Genomic DNA, 21593 nt, shown 5'->3' on the forward strand with positions numbered 1-21593 from the left:
CTAATGAAATCGGAAAAGTTCTCCAGATTCATTCGATTTCATCCTACATTTTCAACTGTAGCATTTGAGGACAAAAACATTATTTTATATGATTCAAACTTTTTGTAGCATATTGTTTGCGGCATTGTAAGTGAGATAAGACCCATCAAAACCAACGACTTTCGGGTAAATATTTGTATAAAAATATACGTTTTTCCATACGTTTGGTACATTTAACTTTATCTAAAGGAAGAAATCATCACAAGCGTAACGTGAAAACCGCAAACACAATACATATACATGTAAGCCTTCAAAAACTCGTAGATCGTGAAAAATACCGTTCCGTTATTTTGATAAGCCCTTGTAGGTTTTTGTATTTCTATCTTCCGTACAAAAGGAGGGTTATTTGTAAAGTTTGCCACATTTATCTGTTTTGTGACAGACAATACGTAATAACAAAACTGTGATTGATTCATTGTGGTATTCTGTTGAATATTATGACTTTTCTACCTCTAAATAAATGTTAGTTTCCTCAATAAGTAGAATTCTGAAAGATTTTTTTTATATTTGACTAGCTGACCCGCGCTACTTCGCTTGCGTCACATAAGAGAGAATGGGTCAAAAATGTTCCCCGTTTTTGTAACATTTTTTTCAGGCACTCTGCTCCTATTGGTCATAGCGTGATGATATATAGCCTATAGCCTTCCTCGATAAATGGGCTATCTAACACTGAAAAATTTTTTCAAATCGGACCAGTAGTTTCTGAGATTAGCGCGTTCAAACAAACAAACAAACAAACTCTTCAGCTTTATAATATTAGTATAGATGACGCTTAATCTTTTGTTTAAGGCAACTAATCTATTTAATAGTACATCGGCAAGCGAAAATACTGCCAATTATGCTTTTTATTTGTTTTAGTGGTATTAAAACAGGCACAATTGTTCATCGCGTCACAACTAGGTAGGTTAGGCAAGTACCTACGTGTTTTTTACAGTTAATGTCTTCTGTTCACTAATACTTGGTGCGCACGGGGACTTACTTTTGCTCTTTATTTGTATTCAACCGTACTTTATTAAGAAGTCTGGAACTTAAAAAACACGGTAAATAAGTAATTTTGCCTGTATTTGAAAATCAAAAATTGATCCTTTAAAAAACATGTCTTGAGGTTTTCTTAGTATTGTAACAAGAAAGAGTAGTGTTATTGATTGAGATGTAACAAAGTGCAGTAGGCGGTACCTCGTGTCGCCAGCGTGTTCCATTGTTGGCCACAGTCCAGTTGTTAGTAGACCGACTCCTATTTCATCAGACGCCGGACGCTTGCCACGTCTTTCACAACTTTTGATATATGTCGTCTGAACTTGATACAATATCATTGTTCAACTACAGAAGATACCTTCACAAACACAATGGCCGTAGAAATTGTACAGTAATGGTACAGAATACTTAATAGGGACACGTTTCAAAAGAGGACATTTCAAGTAAATACAATAATAATCAGGCTGCTATTGTTTATTATCAGAAGTGCTAATTTTGTTTTTCATTCGATAATTTCATCATTACGGTTAATTATTTTAGTCAACTTTCCATAGTAAACACTTAGCTGACAGTTCTGTCATGTTTAAATATTTTGTTTGAGTACGTGATGAGCGTATAAACAAGGTAAAATCGATTCCAATTGTTTTAAAACATAATATACGTTGTGTAGTAGGTAACTCATTGATTAGGTTTCGCAGGCAATAATGATGAAGGCTCATGTCTGTGGCTACGTGAGTTTTGTAAGCCATGGCGTACAGCACCAGCTATTGCGGCCCCATGAAAGATTTTTCCCTGAAAATATTAGCAGAAATTATAGCAATTATATCCCTCACACAAGAGTAATTATTAAGTCTAATATGTAATATTATTTCAAGGGTCTTATTATGCTGTCATGTTAATTGGGTAGTTAATTATTCAAAGGTAATGAATTAGCAGGTTGATATGTTGTTAATTAATAATTCATGAGTTTTATAACACTGAGATTTACTATCTGGCACTAAATGTAAAATAACGATTTTCCATCTAGGAACTAATTAGCTTCGAGAACGCACGTTATAGGAACAATTACGATGGTCAAAATTTGACACATATACCGCATCGTGGTACTTAACAGGAAGCCTCTCATATACACAATGAAACATGGGTGTGATATGCAATACCACTTACAGCTTACAAGTAGATTGTATACTAAAAATAAATAATGCGACGTACCAATCCGTCCTTTAGTTTGGTTGCCAAAGGTTTGGGCGTCGTTGTAGTTACGCCTGATGCGGGTGTTACTACATCAGAAGGGGCGCACGTAACCAAACATACGAGCGAATAAACCACTACTAGGGAAAAGATTACTGCTACTGATACTAACTTCATTGTAACAGAGACAATTTAATGAAAATGAAACTGATAACAAGACCTTCTTCACATTTATAAAGCCTTACAGGAAAAGAGTGCAGATATTTATATTGTAGTGAATCTTGATATTGTTTCCAGATTAAAGAAATAATGATATTAAATCGTGCATCTAAAAAAAAGCGTTATTAGTTGCATAACATGTAGGTAAAATAGACCTGAAAATTATAATTCACTCAGTCATTTTTAAAATGCTATGTATCATGGGCTGTTCCAACTCATTTATAAAATAACTAGCTTCCGCCTGCGGCTGCCTCCGCGTGAAAAGGTTTCCCGTAGTAAAAAGTGTAAAAAGTGTCCTATGTGTGAATCTAGGTTAATTTCATTTCAATCTATCGAAAATCTAAGATTATTTATACAAACTTTCATCCCCTATTTTATCTCCTTAGAGGTTAGGGGACCTTCGGCGAATTTATCAAAATCGGATCTAATTTTTATAAAGAATTTCTCGATAGGTAGCCAGTCGGTAGTCGATAGTGGTAGAGAATTGAGCTACTGTAGGCCAATATTTTTAATTCTTGTTTATATCACTTAATGGTTTGACGAAATAATTAACTTATTCGTCAAGGTGCTTGAACTCTACTTATTACTACAATTAAATAGCTAATAGAAAATAAAAGTCGTATTGCATATTAAGATCGATATATTTTTCAGTCGTACAATTTAAAATTAAAAGCAATAGATTCTTATGAATAATATTATCATGTGCCTAAACACGATGAAAGACCACGAATTACCTTATTTCTGACCGCAAAACGAATTGTTCAATACAAATTCTGAATAACATTTCAACAAATAAACATATGATTACCTAACTCGTTAACTTTAATTGCGAACCTACAGGGTGTTCTGAACTTTAATTCAAATAGTTTACATGTAGATAAGATAGTTCGTTACATAAGATAAAGTTTTATTGTTTACATTTGGTGTTCAACCATTGGTGAAAGCACTCACAATTACAGTGTTTCTAGAACATTTAACTAATAAGGTACTCGTACATTTAATTAAAATAGGTAACAAAAATAGTATTAAGTTTGGCATAATATATAAAAGAGTATAGAAATCAGTCGTATCGATATATTAACTAGATTTATATTATGCATAATGCACAGTCATATTTTTATGCCCAGTAATACATTACGTAGTACAAGCACAGTTACAATGTGATTGATGTCTGGCCATTCAACAGCCATGAAGGATTGGGGTCATTAACTCACCCACTGGATACCACAATACGTTTGGCACAAGTTCAAAAATACTCATAAGACAGTGTTGAGATTATTTTACAATAGGGAAACGATGATTCAATTTTAAACCAAAAGGCAATATAAAACATCAAGGATGCTGAGTTTCTTGAAACTTAATATGCTTTGCCATAGATTCTAAAATAGGAACGGTTTATCTTTGTAGAACAAAATTAAATGCTACTCTTCAATATGGCAAGAAATATTCAAATGCGTTTTCACTTTTCTAGTGCTTCCTCTTGCGCTTAGGTTTGAATAAACTGGCGATATCGTGCGCTGTACTTGCTATGTTCACAGCTCGGAGACCCTGGCCCTAAAACAATAAGTAAATCAAGAATACATACATTTACAAAACCTTATATTACAATTCACTTCACATTTTCCTTAAATTATTAAATTCTTGTGTTCCTTGTGTTAGAATATCAAAATTATATGCGAAGTCACGAATAAGTATAATTTATATATTTCCACATATTTTCCTTAAATAAAAATGTAACCAACAAAAGATTAAATTGCCCGTTATTAAAATGATTCAATACCTGTACTTACAATTGCTTTTCCTGCTTTTTTAATTGCGTTAATTGGAATTTTCCCGGGAGCTGCTTCAGAAGATGGTAATAGGAGAGCGCAAAGCGCCATCACGACGAAGAAAAGATTTGTGAACTTCATAATTTAAACAATTTACTCTACACACAAATCACGTTGATGCTAATTTTATAATAACACATTTTTTCTCAACCTGGCTTTATATACGAGCATAATGACATAAGACATCATTATCCGGGACTTCACTGGTTCCTCAGTTGTTTCAAGGTTCGCCGAAATCGTTTGTTTGCAAATGTCTAAACTACACATAGGAACGTGATAATAGACTCGTATCTTTTCTACAACCGCGTCATGTTTAGTAGATCGGGCGGCTATTAAAATTACTTTTCAGATAAACCACAGTTTATCATGCTCTGCAATTATGATCTCATTTATTTGTAAATATTAATCACGCTTTGATTAATGAACCACGAATGTTTATTTTGTTACGTGTATTATGTTATTCCCCAGAGTAGATCGTTTACATTTTCCGGAAAATAAATTATTTGCTCACTGTCTGCCCTAACTTCCGATATCTAGGTATCAACGTTCACCAAATCGTAGGGTTGTCACTTGTCCAATTTTCAATGGTCAAAGTTCAATTTAAAAATTAAATTGAAGCTTGAAGATTTATTTAAGAAAGTTATAATTTATGAAGTGAAATTAAAAAAATCGGTCATATGCAAGTTGGACTCGCGCACGAAAGATTTCGTAGCAGTATTTAAGAACACTATGAAAATTAGTGTTTTATGATATTTTTCTTAATGTATGAATGTTTAAATTAGCGGTTTCCGAAATAGTGCTCTATCTTAAAGACAGCTGACTGTCTAGATACAATGAGATAGATCTCGTTTAAACCAATCTTCTTTGAAAGAGTTTATGGAAATTTATATCACATTTTTTTTTAGATATATGTTATTCTGGTAGATAGAACGTTTGACTTTGAAGATGGTTTTAGGGACCTAAATGCCATATTTAAAGAGCTATCTATACATCTATAGACATGTATGGATATCAGCTCCATGTATGCAGTCCTTATCCAATATTATGATTTTTGTATAAAAATCGCAAAACGGTTAATCAAATACATCTTATAACTAACTACTGAGTTTTAGTTGTGTAGTGTTAATCGTTTCGGAATAAAGATATTTTCAGAATAATAATTAAGGAGTATTAAAAACAGTAAACGAGCAAGAAATAATTAAAAACCATATACTTTGATCAAAATATTATAATTCAATAATATGACAAAGACGCAACTTCACCATGAGCACTCAAATAAAAGGTTTTTGTTTAGAAACATTTTGTGCGAGTTGCATTATTTTTTACATAACAAGGATTGGCAATCATTTGCTGGAGTTTATTTTTCTTAGCGTTGTCATATAATTTGTACATGATTATCATCGGTCTCGCAACTTTAGTGTACTTATCCTGAAACAAACGATCTTAAGTTAGAACACTGATCAATTGCCACTACTACGTAGTTATGTTTAAAGTTAAATAGCGCAAGTTTTTTTTAACATATGGTAGAAAAATTATGTCCTCCTGGTGGATGTTCGACTACGGCGACCAGTTTCATTGAAACCAGCCAACTGTGCAGGCCTTTGTTTATATAGAGTCCATCCCTGCGCGTTGCGTGACTACTTTCTCTATTCCTTCTTTCTCACAGCTCGGGGGTACGTATAACCGGTACGACTTTTTCCATGCTTTCGATGTAGGGAAGTCTACGACCTCAACTCCCTAACACCGGACAATCTCTGAGAAATTCTTACATACATATAACAGAAAAACAAGCAGAAAACCACAGCAAAGACTTTTTAGCACAACTCAGGATTCAAACTTGAGAACTCTTACAACTCTTACACCAATAATGCGCCATGAGGAGCAAATAACTAAGTATTCCAACCCTTCAAGCGTTGTCTTTTTAGTTTTCAAAAAATATAGGTTTAGGTACTACTACTACACTAAACAGTTACTTACATACATATACTAATAAATAATAATAACTTACAACAACAACTTCGACAACTTTTTGTACTGTTTTCATGACGGGTTTAGGTTCGGAGTTAACACCGTTGGTAATGAGTACCACCATCATCGTTGTCGCCAGAAGCAAAGTTACAAACTTCATATTGCTGAAACTGATTATGTTTCTTGCACTAAACACAATAATTGACTAACGAATACTGTATTAATTGTGTGTATTTATATGAAAAAGCCAAGTCCTTATTTGGATATAAGTACACATATTTGACTAAAACATTTAATAAGTAACTGTCATTATGGATTATTGTTTTTTGTGGTTTATTAGAATTTTACCTTAAACTTCTAATAGGTTTATTGCTGACGTCAATCAAATGACTTTTTTATGTGTTTTGTAAGACAAGAATGACACATTTCACTCACTCTTTTCCCTGGTATGCATCCGGCAGTGCCAGCTATAAAGCTATATGTTAATTATTCTTCTGAAACTTCTTCACATATCGAAGATTCCAAAACAGTATTTAATTAGTAATTTTTTGTCTCAAGTTAAATTTTTGTCTTATAAATGGAAGTACCGTTAACAGAAAATGTGAAAGCAAGCCCTTTTGGTGTCTTTCTTAATTAAATCAAAGCTTATAGATAAAGAGCATTGTAGCAATTTATTGTAGTCACTTACAACGTAAGAGGCAGATGTATTTCCATTGGGTACTATTCTGTAGCGCGTTCCTCTACAGTACTATCGAGTATCAAGAGTTTAGCATTTAAAAAAGGCACTGATCCATTCCATCCATCCATATGACTGATTACTGGCCGGTAGTCGATAGTCGATAGAGATAGAGAAGCTCGCTACAGTTTCCTATTTTACAAAACATACTTGTTAATGAGTAGAGGAGCTTGAGGCTTTAAAAGGCGGATCGATCTCAGAGATATAAGCTACGTTTGCTGAGGTTGTTCTGTGGATGGGTGATCATCTTATACATATTGAATTCCTCCGTTTCTGAAGGCACGTTAACTTATGGGTCCGGCTGTCATTTTCTAAAATCTTTGACAGCCAGTCTCACCGAAGGATATCGTGTTATAACCCAGGTAACTAGGTTGTGGAATGCCGATAAGCAGTCGCTCCATATAAAATACTGTTAGCTGCATCCAGTGAGACTGAAAGCCGACTCCAACATAGTTGGAAGAAAAGCTAGGCTGATAATGATGACTTGTTAACTGTGGGAGTTTTACTCCTAGCATAAATGAGTTTTCAGAACAACAGAACTTTCATAAATAAAATGTATTTCTACGAATGCTGTAGAATGGTGTTCGTGCACAAAGTTATTACATGCAATGTTACTGGTCGGCAGTTTGCCAACCAAATCGAGCGCACGTCGTGTTTGTATTCACTAGAACCTTTTAAACTAGTATTTCACACGTCCATAATTTATGTCTTGTGCGGGAGACATGAGTGTGATACAGTATTCGTAATACCATTCATTTGTACCAGTAAATACGATGGGTAGATTTTTCTAGTTAATTATGTCCTATATATGTATATCTAAAGTCGATAAATCTTTAGATACGGAAAGTTCCGGTTGTGTATAACATTTGACAGTCTTAGATATAATAGACACGTTAAATGTTGAATCTTTTTTTTAAATATATTTTTTAACTCAGAGCAAATCTTTTTTTTCTTAATGTTCTACTTTTTATTACTTTAAAAAAATCTGTGTTATTTTATGTTAACTGTAAATACAGTATTGTTTTTTATCCAACAATTAAACTTTCCGACGATAAATAAAGAGATACAGATTTTGAATGACCGTATGGAGAATCGTAACAACCGATTTTTTTGGAAATGCTGAACTTATTTTGAATTCCTGTTCAATTTATGGGTACATGTACCAATAAATTGTATAAAAAGATTTCTACTTTAAAATCATTTTTACATCGAATTGTGAGTTAAAATTAATGGTCAATTTCAGATCAGCAGAGCGAAGTGAAATTTCAGAGCAACAGTAAATTATACCCCATGGATACGATGTCACCTTTCACATTTAGATAAATTATACAGGAGAGTATCTGTACGAAGGATACCTACATCTGTATGTAGGTATATATATGCTCACAAATGAGGATTACAGTATACGTAGGACTGAGGAAGTCAATACGATGAGGGATTGATTTCGTTTATTTAGCCGTTTGTAAATATTTAAATGATCTCGTCGTTCAACCTCGAAACACTCTTAAGGAAACTTGCTTTACCGTAACGTTACGAAAATAATATAATGTGCAAAAACCTCATATCCAACAAGTAATACTAAATTTATAATTCTCAAACTACACGCATGTTGATTCATACAGTGGTTTAAAATAAAACCAAAAAGTACCTTCCTTTAGTTAAATACCTTTATTACAACGGACACAGATCTTAAACCCGACAAAATGCAATATGTTTACCTTAAAAGAGAAAAGTCGTATCTACAATAAAAAGGCCATGTAGTATTAATGTTATTGAGCTAGAAAGCTATTTCAGAGTGTTTGATTCCTTCTATTACATCCGCGCACCTGCACCGATGAATCCCTAGAGAGTACATCAATGAAAGAGCCCGGATTCCGGATGCATCTCATCGTACCTTCGCTACTTCCAAACGTCCGTGGGAAGTATTGAAATAGTTTGTACGCAGAAGAGACCACAGTTACTCCTTTGATGTGAATCTTTTGGAGAGTTTACACAGGCTTGCTCTTAAGTGTATTAGCGTTCGCTATTTATATATCCGAAATATATGACCTTAAGTCATGTACGGCAGTAAAAATATTCATTCATTATAATACTGTATTATTAGTAACTTAGTTTAAATTACTCAGTCAATTTATTCGCACGTAAGGAGGTTGATAGAAAACCAATTGTTTTTATTGAAAGCGTTATAAAGATATCTGTAATCATAAGACACAGTAAGAAACTGTGTGCATCTGATAACTTAACAAACGATTACACAAAAGTACGATCACAAAACCGAAATAGCATCTTTTGTAAAACTTGATCTCATTTCATGCTCATGGAAACCGCTCCAAGACAACTTTTTCATATTATTCTACATAAAAAAGCATTACAAATCGCATGTTTTCACACAAAACGTATTTTCATGTTTAGCAGCATGTAGAGACAATGAATAAAATATGTTGATAGAAGGATAAAATTTATTGTGCGGACGTCAATAGAAACGTCGGGAGGGGGCACCCTAGAAAACACAGAGCACATAACGATGTCTTGAAAAAGATCAGGTGGGTAGTACTCTTAACTGGCGGTCCTGTATGAAAAGATGATGCGAATAAGGCAAAGGAAGTTTGTAAGGATCGTAGAAAGTGATGTTATTCATTGTCTACCTACTCTTACGGGAAAATGGCGTGATATTATGTATGTATATATGTAGCAAACAATTATGTTATATTTTGTGTGCGTAATAGTTATAAAGAAGTCGTTACCACAAAAGTAAAAACGCCATAAATGTACATGGCGTACATGCAGCCTACCGCAATCGCAGGTATTAGAATGGTTCGTATTCTTGTAATTAATGATTAAGTTATTAGCCACTTGTATGGATAGGTGCATCGGTATTACCCACAATAGGCATTGTTAATATGTGGTGTTAATGACCACTTGTTTAGTCACGAAATAAATAATGAAGTAAACCACAAAATTGCCGATGAAGTTCAAGTTTATTTACCTAAGCTGTATGTAAGGATCTCATAAATATTGCAATATTCTCTCTATGTGCATATTTCAGTGCAGCGATTTTATGTAACTATTTACTATCGGCAATCAGGTAGCTATCGAAAAATTTAAATGAAAATCTGATCAACACCTCTAGCGGGTGACGTAGGAAATATTTTTAGTACATTTTTAATATCAAATTTTCGGTAGTTGACAGTACCAACTGCATAGAATTGCGCTACAATTCTAAAGACTTTTTATTATCTCCATTGACTTTTGTGCTAATTCAACTAGTTCTCTGTGTAGTTTACATGAATCACGAACCTGAGGGGCTATCATGTATCTCAGTTGATAACTATTTGAAGGCCACTTTGCTGTACATTGTTTTCTCCCTTAGAATATAGTGATTAACACGTTACATCGAAGCAGCAATGTACTGATATGTGATCATCATTTTGACATACACCAGTTGTCAACTGAGATACGTAATAAACCCGCTGTAGGTATTTAGGTATGTGACCTTATCACACACTGTGAAATACATTTTCCTTAGATTTTCCCCACAAACAATGGGGAAAATGTATTCTGTCTTACTTATCAATAATCAATGCATCATTTGTGCATATTGAATCCTATGATTAAAAATCTATAATCACATTGAATCTGAATAAATAGCAGCAGATTCGAAACAACAATATCACTTGATCTACTGGTCTCTACCAAATAGTTTCATTCGCGTTGAAAGTAATAAATAAAATAAATTCAATATGAAATTCTTCAGTTTCTTCCTGGTAATCTTGGCTGCAGTATTCATGATGATCGGTACAGCAGCAGCTGCGCCGAAAGTTAAGCCAAGCACAGTCGCAGTAAGTAAATCTTTACTTTATTTTTATTTATTTAATTAGGGAAAACAAACAGTTACACGCTTTTCTTAATAATTAATATTTACAATATTTTTTATGCAAATGTGTAGCTCACAACGTTATCCACGTATTTAATAATAAAGAAATATTGAGAACAGTTAGTCAAAATTTTATCAACATTTTATTAAAATTTCTTTAAAGCATGTAGAATCTTCAACCCGAACAACTTAGGCCTTACATTTTCTTATGATAAGAAAAGGCTCAAGCCCTGCAGTGTGATATTAATTTGTTAAGTTTTACCATCTTACTAATGAAAATCTCGTAAGCTCTGACTAGTAATGCATTTTTTGGTCATATCCAATTAATTTTAAGTCTGTCTAAGCTAAATAGACAAAGTACTGCATAAATAATCATAACTTACACAACGTTTATTGGTAAGACTGTAAATATTTACCGTCTTATCTCAAGTCTCCTGCAGCTCTAATCAAGCCATAAGCTCCTCCTATAACGCCAGTACCGCCCGCCAGTCGTGATTTAATCTAGTGTTTCAACAATGAACTGATCTTGCCTTTGTCTTCCAACGTGCTCTTCTATCGGACACGCTGACAAATATCTGGCAGATCTCGCTATATAAAGTCGGCTACATTTTACCAATGTACACCGCCTTAGTACGAAACGGACCACGAAAACCACTTAGTAAATTAAAATGCATTTTAACACTTTATTTCGGAAAATAAACCTAATAAAATAATAGCGTAAACTTTATGTTAACTATGCATTGAATTCTAAGGTGGTTGCGTAAAAAAAATGTGTGACATTTATAGTAACTTAACTCTGCCACGTTATTTCTAGCAGTAGGTCCCGTTCTTTCTAAACAAGTGGATTTAAGGAAGGTGTAGTTTATATGAAATAAACAAACCATTTTAGTCCTACAAGTATAATAGAGGGCGAGCCTATTTCCATAAAACACGCTACCAAATTCCGGGATACTATTGAGAGTAATTAAATATCAATTACTGCACGTTTGGTGCAGTGGTTTAAGCGGTCACCTCGCCGCAATAACCGTAGCGCCGCGTGTGGTGGGTTCGAATCCCACCCGGGACAAATCTCTGTGTGATGAGCACGAATATTTGTTCTGAGCCTGGATGTCAATTTATCTATATAAGTATGTATTTAGAAGTATATAAGTATGTTTATCAGTTATTTGGTTACCATAGTACAAGCTCTGCTTAGTTTGGAATCAAATGACCGTGTGTGAGTTGTCCAATGAAAAAAAAAAAAAAATTCAATAGGCCAATACCACTTTGAACAACCTGGGCATCGACCCCAAGACGAGTAAATATATTAAACCTATGTTCTCTTTACAGAAGACTGGTATAAGCGCTGTGAATGCGGCGGGAACTGTCCACGATGGTTATAAGGCAGTCAAGGACAAAGTGCACAAAGGCTAAACTCTATTATGATTAGTGCTTACCTCCTATTCATGAGTTCCTATTAATCTTAACTATGTATATGTATGAAATATAAGCAAGCAAATTATTTTATGTTTTATTTTACAAATCCATACAAACTTATGTCACAGTTGGTTCGAATCCTACCCGGGACAAATCTTTGTGTGATGAGCACGAGTATTTGTTCTGAGCCTGGTTGTCAATTTATCTATATAAGTATGTATTTAAAAGTATATAAGTATGTTTATCAGTAATTTGGTTACCATAGTACAAGCTCTGCTTAGTTTGGAATCAAATGACTGTGTGTGAGTTGTCCAATGATATTTATTTATTTTATTTATTTAGTTATGTCTCATAATAATAAGCCACGGGCTATGATGGTTTCTTAAAAAAACAATAGTAAAATTTTGTCATACCTATGATTACTTATTTATACTTACATATTAATATCTATGTAAAAATGTGTAAAATCCAATATCCCAATGTGTTTCCCAAGTAGAGGTTGGTAGCGTATTTAATTTAAAATATCAAACCGCATTATTGAACCGTATCTATCTATGGCCTGTTTGAAATAAAGCAACAGGTGGTTACAGTGTATAGAACGATTGAGTAATTCGCATTTCGTACAATAAATTCTATACCTATCATTGCATAAAGCTAAGTGCTTCAATCAGTTAACTAGAGATTGCATACCTACTACAAACTGAATCGTGAACTCCGAAATTCAATTGAACGTTTACTTTGACTACAACCTGCTGCTAAAATAGCTCTTAACAACTACGGAAAATAGAAATAAATAATTCATCACACAATAGGCTTATAGATAAGAAAACAAACTGGCGAAATTATATAAAAGAACTTTTCGATTTCCCCAGGTATTGAAGAAGAAAAATCTTTTAGCGTACTGGATTTCAGAAGTTATTTTTATAAGTCTATAGAAAATTGTTTTTTTTTCATCATTGATACATTTTCCTTGCCTAATGTGTAGGTATACGAACGTATACGTAATATAGTCATTTTGATTTATGTATTTAATTCAATATGGTTTTGGTTCAAACATTTTAAACTAGTCTATGGTTATATCGGAAAGTGCGTAAGAAAAATATAAATATAAAAAAAATGTTTGTCCTCTTCAATATTTATCATTATTCAGCTTCAAGACACGAAAGGATAAATAAGTTATGCATGTGTTAGCTGAGTGGGATGTTGCCAATCATTCGCATCGAATTCCTCCATAATTGGCATATCCGTGAGTGTGATATCATTTCAAAGATTCTACTTTGTCAACAGGAATTTATCCGCAGTCAATTCTCTGTCTTTTAACCACTGTTAGAAACGGACAGTGGAAATATTTGAATCAGCGATAGAAAGATTGTATCATAGTGTCTTCATCAGGCCCTAGGTTTAGTAGTCTTGATTTTTAAAATTTAATTTACAATCTGGAGTTCTGCGATACCTCAAACATTTTGTAACACAAGGCTACCCTAGTACAGGCTCCAAGTTTCTTAAATGTTTATATAGTATTTCCAATATAAATACTATGTAGCAGTGAAAATTTGTACCTACAACCTTTGAAGATAATTTCTTTTTTGCCGTCAATATAATCTCTTTGCAAATTATACTTGCCTAATGCCGAACTACAATTATAAAGGCATCCTATATTTTTACGTCGGAACCAAGTTACTGGGCGTAATTTATGATGGTTTTTTGAAAGTTCTAAACTACTCTATAAATATATTAAAGGTACAGACTGATGACCGTAAAAGTTATCTTTGAAACTAGGGTAACCCGTTTCAAACATAAAGCGTGAACTGTGCATATTTTATCATGTGACCAAGGTAAGTCTCCGTAAAACTGTTTTAGCAAACTATATTTATGCTCTATTTTTACACTTTAGATTTTACCTGCTTTATGAAGGGTTAAACAAAATATATGAGTTACTTATTTCATGACTACATTATGAGGCCATAAGTGCCATTATTTGGACGACAAGTCTGTTTTAGTCACTCTATACTATAGAGAGGTTTAATGATCGTTTCAGAAAATAGTAAAATCACGAGAAAATTTTGTTTAAAAAAATATTTTTCAATCTTTGTTTATTTTGGAATTACGACTATATGATAAGATAACAGATATAGTGGCTTAGTTGTTGTTATCTGAAATCAACATAGTTAAATAAACTTATTTCGGTGTCTTCGGGGAATCCCTTCTAACAAAGGCGCCATATCATGACCGAACAAGCTGAACAATACTGCACCGAGAAGGCTTTTGTGCTAACCCCAGTCAAATCACACAACGACCTGATTCCGAGCTGTTGGGCCACAAAGCAATGCAGTAACAATACGAAGCAACAAGGCAACATAGCGTAGACACTAGACTGACGTGCCTTTCTTCCCTTACGTCTAAGTTAGACTATTTTATTCAAATTCTCTGTACAAAGGAAACCAAGTCAAGACTGTGGTAATCGTAAAACACGCATTCATGTAGTTCTTTATACATTCATCGGAATAATGTTCCATCGCCCTTTCCATCTATAAACTGTTACAAATATATTTCCGTAGCTTTGGCCGTTTTCAAAAACTGTATTGTGAACACGAACTTTTGAGATCGAGTCTCTACAGCGCAAATTGCCAACACTCGGTAGTGTTTAAACATTTACAACAGCACGTATGTACATACTCAATTAGTTCCTTTGACGTTTGAGCCTCTATGCAGGTTTCCATACAAAAATCGCCCATAGCTTTATTTGTATAACAGAGTTGTTAACATTCGCGAGAGCGCGCTGCACAAACGAATTCTGAAAAACTGTGAATACTCTGACATTTTGTTGTTACCGTGATATTCCGTTTTCCGCAAAAGTCATCTGTATTAATAAGGCAAAGTTCTCAAAACCGTAGGCCTGAGCAACTCGTGTCTGTGTTTTCAATGAGAAACGTTTACTTGATACAGATACGGAATTCGCCGAAATGTTACCAATACAGAGCTGCTACGAAACCAATTAAATGTAGACATATTTATATCCTATGATTTATATTATCGGTTTTTAATCTCCCAGTTTTTGTTATAATCTGGTTTTGATAAACATGGAACCGTTCTGTTCTTGAAATTAATAATATCTACCAACAAAACCAGAAAGAAAGGACGGACCACATTTAAGTTGGTACTTCGATTGTACGATCTCTCTTACAATCCGTTAGTTGAACAAACCAATATCAATAGAAATATCATTAGATTCCCGAGCAACTCCAAAAGCACATGTTACCTATTATTGAATTTGTTAGCTCTTAGTTCCCACTGCTCAGTTAACTCCTAGTCTTATTTGAGGGAATGCAATTGAGTAGGTTTGTTAGCGAATGCGCTATTTACGTAAAGCGATTGAATTTCAGTCACCAAAGGGGAACCTGCCTGCGTCTAGTCTACAAGTCAATACCAATTGCCTCTTCTGGCTAGTTCAAATCGGTTTGAAGGCAATTACAATCCGTAGATTTGCGTAAATCCCCTACTTGTTGGTATACATTTAAAGAATAAAATATTACGATATCACATAAACACTTCTTATAAAATTGAAGACAACTAAGTTTATACTACCTGTATAACGTAAGTAGATATTATACATTGCTTGATATTCATATCGTAGAGATATTATCTAGTACTGACAGTATTATACCAGAATACTATTCATTCTTAATAAAAGAGAAAGAAATTCTCACAAACGCAATTCCTTTCACCCGATTTTTCCCAAAATACCGTGCTATAAAACATCTGCAAGATATCAAGTGGCACTCAACCGAGTGTGTACGAGATGGCCAATCATTCGCGTCGCATCAACTTCCTAGGTAATTGGCATAATGATTGTGAAGCCCACTCGTGGAAATTGGATTACGGCCGCAGTCAGAACTGTTCCTACTCGTATTCCTAGTCGGATGTACGACAGTTCTAATTGTACTTAGAGACTATCTGCGACTGTACGAATTTCTCTAGATTTCTAAGACGTATTCGCATTTCTTATTACTAATTTCAACTAAGTATATAATTTGTTTAAAAAATTGCTAGTTAACGAAAGGTACAGTATATTGCAATTATTCGAATAAATATAATATAAGGATTTGGCTATGGTCTCCATATTTCATTCAAATACAAAAAAAATATTTCTACTTGCCGAAAATCACATTCAAATAAGTAATTGAAAAAAACTATTACGAAAATCTTTTTGTTGTCAGAATATAGTAAATAAACAAATCAAAACAATCCGTATCTTAAATCTGATTTATCTCTTCTCATTGTGAAAATAGTATTCCTTTTTTTCTTCAGAAGCAGCTGTTTCGATCCCTTATTTTCTAAAGAATAAACAAGTATTTTTTGTTAAGATTAACTTTATTATGAAAAAGATTTTCACCCGCCTAATTTTTTGCTCTCAAAATGTATGCGGGCGAAAATCTGCCTTATTTTATCGCTAAGCTTTAATCCATACTAATACATAATATTAATGTGAAAACCGCGCCTGTCTATTATGTTTTCATTGCTAAACCATATTTAATGAAAATTAATACGAAGACTTTGTCGAACCATATAGCAACATTTGTTACGTATGGAGGCAAAATCTCATATTCACAGTACGAATAAAATTATCTATATATACTAATATTATTTAGCTGAAGAGTTTGTTTGTTTGAACGCGCTAATATCGGGAACTACTGGTTCGAATTGAAAAAATATTTCCGTGTTGAATAGACAATTTATCGAGGAAGGCTTAAGGATATATAACATCACGCTACGACCAATATAGCCAATACAGCAAAAATGTTACAAAAATGGGGAAAATTATGACCCATTCTCTATTATGTGACGCAAGCGAAGTTGCGGTCGGCTAGTTATTCGATAGGTAACTTTGATAGAGATTAAAATAATTGGTTTTATTTTTGAAGTCGGAACTTGAGAAGTTAAAAATTTGAATATCTTATTGCCCTTCTGAATTGTTTTTCTATAAAATACTCTATGCACAAGCTAACCCATTGCACAACGAACGTATACCTAAACAAAGTAAATATTCCTATATTAGCTCCCGTGGGTGAAAACTTTTCTCTTAATAGGATTAAAACTGCTAAGTATTTTCTCAAGTTTAAAAACAGAATAAAGAGATATAACAATAGAATCTGAAGCGAGTTAACATTTTGAAATATCTTAGCAGAGATATTTATACTTAGGATAATATGTGTATTATGAGAGATTTAAAAATAACAATATCTATCAAAACATTTTACTCTTATATTAAAACTAAGGGATGATTACCCTAAAGATTGAAGTTCAAAATAAGTCTGTTGTTATTCGATGCGGATTTCCAACTCACAATTCCAAAGAAAGCATTTAGGAATCATCAAAAAAACGACACTGAATCCAATTGGACTAATTGGTACTGCCACTTACCGGACAACTCTTACCTGTAAAACATTTTGAGGAAATTGTTCTGTTGCCAATCTATTCTTAAGTGCCTCTTAAGGCAAAACACGTGTAGTTTATCATAATTTACTTGGAATATTCTAAATTACCACTTACGGGTCACTGACACTCTTATTATGATATTTTATAAAAATATGACAAGGGATACGTTGATATACTTACAATGAAAAGTTGAAAAAGCTGACGCGTAATTCTCTACCACTATCGACTATCGACAACCGGCTAGCTATCAAGAAATGTTGAAAATCTAATCAGCGCTAGAGGCGATCGCTGTAGTAACTATTTTTGCAGTATATTCAAACATTAAAGGAGATCATCCACGCTCAATACATTTTTGGGCCTTTTTTCAAAGTGCCGGCCAACAAAAAAAAGTGGTATGTATCGATAGAGCTAGCCATTTGAAGCAATAGTTAGTATGGCACGAAACCGGTAGGATCGCTTTGAACCGAGTTATACAGGTTTGAAGATTCATAATATTCAAACATTAATTCATTTCTGAAAGTGCTGTGAAACATAAAATAATGATTGATTTTGCTAGAATTAACTATCTAAAGCAAACGACCACTCTCTCGGCACTTTGAAAAAAGGCCCAAAATGGATGATCTCCTTCCGATTCTAGTTAGTACTGACTGCAGAAAATCGCACCACTGTAAAGTCCCTACTTACGACTACTTTTTCAGCTTTTCTTATTTCCCCAAACAACCTGATCCGAACCTTCTAAAGAAGCCATCCTACGAAGCATATATTTATTGAATTATCTTGCTTGTTTCTCAATCTTCCCCCAAACAGGGGTCGTGTTATTACCAATTTCTTGCGATAAATTGAATATATCAATTTATATTATGTGTGCCATTTTTATTATATTCCATATTTATTACATTTTGATTTTGCTCGTAACAATGTTTTTATTTCCTGTTATAACACAGTTAGCGAGGGTGGTTGTAAGGGTGAAAAACTTTTCTGTACGTAAGGATATTAAGTTTACTTTGTATTCAATTCTATTTGTTATTAACTTTACTATGATTGATTTATAGCAACGATGTACTTATTAATAAGTATATGAAAACTACTTATTGTAACTCATACCTAGTATAAAATAGTTCCCATCTACCTAAAGTATAAAAAAAAGAATTTGCACTTATTAAAGGACTAAAGTTAAACATTAAACGAAATTAAAGCATTTGACAGCAGTTCTTAACGAAAAACTATACAGGGGATGGATAATAAATAATCACTAAATCGACTGGAAGATACATTATATCAATATTTTGTTCATATACAAATCGGACAGCGGCACGTATTTGTAACGGGGAAGCTTTAATAATAAATTGAAAATGCGGAACACGTAGCTATTCGAGATGTAAAAGCTTTGAGTATTATTGCTGTTGATAGTTTAAATATTTCACAAATGAAGCAATAACTCATACCTAGATACCTATATACATACATACATAAAATCACGCCTTCATCCTATAGGGGTAGGCAAAGACCAGAGAACACCATTTGGTAAGATCTTTACAAACTTCCTTTGCTTCATTCACATCAATACCTGCATTTTGTCAAACAATTTCTCAAATTAAGCAATTATACCTACCTACTCACCTGCATGAATTCACGCCTTCTTCCCGTAGGGGTAGGCTGAGATCAAAGAACGCCACTCGGTGTTATCCTCACAAACTTCCTTTGCTTCATTTACATCACCATAATCATAAAGAAAAACAAAGAAAAGAAGCAAGCATAGCCGCGATCATGAGCTAGTATAGTAGTAAACTATATAAAATGAAAATACAAATACTAGTGAAGTTTGTCAATAATGGAAATGAAATTTTACCACTCCAATCATCATTATATGTATATCGGTCATCATCAATAAAATATGTGCATGAACATAATAATGTAAACCCACAATTAAGTGTATTGCGATATATTTGTATAGTATAAATAGTGACATTTAAGAGTATTTTAATTTTGATTTGTATTTTAATTGGTCTCCTCTCAAATAATATAAAACTGTTTACGACACATAAATGTCTGAACTCTTTATTTCAATATCTTTTACGGCAACAAATTGAGAGCTTCAATAAAATATGTATGGTAAAAACCGGACCCTTTTACTGTAAAACATCCCTAAAGATGTCCTTAATGTCCCCGTGGAAATAAAATATATCCTCTCTTGCTATTTATTTTAAATTAGCTCAGTTAATTGGAAAATGAGACACCCTTGCTTACGAACTTCGACAGCTGGCGAAAGAACTCTTATTATCATTATTCATGGTTACCTTTTAATGCTACAATAATATTCTTTGAACTATTCATGCTTGCTACACATTATTATATTTTACTAAGAATCGCTAAATGTGCTTATGTACGCATCACGGTCTGATAAATCGAAATTATGAAGGGTTATTTGAAATACGTGTTTATTCAATATTTATTTTTATTTATCTGAATAAACATGTAAAAAATAAATGTTTTATTATTCATACTTTGTTGGTAATGTACACTCAAAACTAAACAATGACAAATATATTTTTTTTATCTGTTTCACCGAATATATTTTGTAGTGTAGATGTATGGTACATTTGCACTTTAAAATAATCGGAATTATAGTATAAAATACATCGAAATTAAAAGCTTTCTACCTGTCCTTTTCGATCTTTAATCCGATCAGATAAAATAGGAACATAAACCTAAGGTAATTGTTGTACATTTTATCCAATTTTCATCGGCTAAATTGGAAGGTGTAGCGAACTCACTAATGTCGCACGTTGTAGGTACTCGTAGTACAGAATTCCTAATGAGTCAGATAAGAAGTCCAATGAACCAGAAACACTTACACCTCTGATATTTCGTATTACACACGCTCTATGAATGTGGAATTCGTAGTTTTAGTGTAGGGATTGGCTCACATTAGAATTAAGTTAAAAAGTACGACGGTAAAGAAATATGTACTTCTTTAATCGGTCTATTACGAGTGTCTATGCTATTGTGCAAAATAAAAAAACTATGGTAATGGAAAATAATTATACGACTTTTATACATATATTTTTTTATATGCCATACGTAACCGACTTCGATTTACTTATAATTTATCATATTTCAAGATGCACCACTCAATATTAATTAATGAAAGCGTAAAGACACGTTTAAAACGTCAGCTCTAACAATAGAACAGTAGAAGCATGACGATAACCTGTTAGCAAAAAACTTAAATGGTAAGTAAATGTAAATGAAATCTAAACTTAAATAAAACGGCCTTTATCAAGAAATACCAAACCCTGCTTTAGGCAATAGTAGATGAGGACGCAAAAAATACTATAGTATATTGAAAAACGATACACTATCTTCGTGGACTACTAATATTTTCCTTATCAATTTATCACAGCGTTTATTTCAGTGTATTACACTGTCATAGTATTATTACCACGAGGCTTTACTTCCGAGAGACGTGTCCTGCATTCCCAATTAGCAATATTTCCCCGCAACAGATTTGTGCGACTGTTATGTATGCGAAAATCGTACCCATGGGTATCAAACTTGTTTGGATGCGTGAATACCCCGTGTGTGAAAGTGCTATGGGAAAGCCCAGGTACTGTTTTTAAACGGTTTTGGATAACATTTCTATAAGTATATCAGGAGATATACTTAAAGAAATGTTATCCATCGTTGTTCGATTCGTCCAATGTAACCAATCGATGATAAACGATTTCTTATTTTATTTATTTGTTATGATTCTCCAAGGAAAGATACAGTTCACATTAAGCTACACAAAATCGAAAAAACATATGCTTTAATTATAAGAGACTAGACGCCGTCCGCGACATCGTCCGCGTAAATCCCGAACTTTCGAAAATTCTGGGATAAAAAAGTAGCCTGTGTTATTCTGGGTTTT

The 21593-nt window shown here is 33.4% G+C and overlaps 1 protein-coding gene across 1 annotated transcript; it reads right to left on the reverse strand.

Annotated features, from left to right (window-relative positions):
• Positions 1–3052: 3052 nt before the first annotated feature.
• LOC142976056 (virescein-like) lies at positions 3053–4547 on the reverse strand. Its single transcript, XM_076119257.1, has 2 exons — positions 4215–4547; positions 3053–3978 (listed from the first exon to the last, which is right to left on the reverse strand). The coding sequence occupies exons 1-2, from the start codon at positions 4332–4334 to the stop codon at positions 3892–3894; spliced, it is 207 nt and encodes a 68-aa protein (XP_075975372.1). The 5' UTR covers positions 4335–4547; the 3' UTR covers positions 3053–3891.
• Between the last annotated feature and the right edge of the window lie 17046 nt (positions 4548–21593).

Source organism: Anticarsia gemmatalis, chromosome 10 (assembly GCF_050436995.1).
Source record: "Anticarsia gemmatalis isolate Benzon Research Colony breed Stoneville strain chromosome 10, ilAntGemm2 primary, whole genome shotgun sequence".
In the NCBI taxonomy this organism is placed as follows: Eukaryota; Metazoa; Arthropoda; class Insecta; order Lepidoptera; family Erebidae; genus Anticarsia; species Anticarsia gemmatalis.

Bases quoted from the DNA above. Each gene is read 5' to 3' on its own strand.
- LOC142976056 (XM_076119257.1), bottom strand. From the start codon at position 4,334: ATGAAGTTCACAAATCTTTTCTTCGTCGTGATGGCGCTTTGCGCTCTC. The intron at 3,979-4,214 runs GTAAGTACAGGT...TTATTGTTTTAG, and splicing joins AAAAAGCAGGAAAAGCAATT to GGCCAGGGTCTCCGAGCTGT.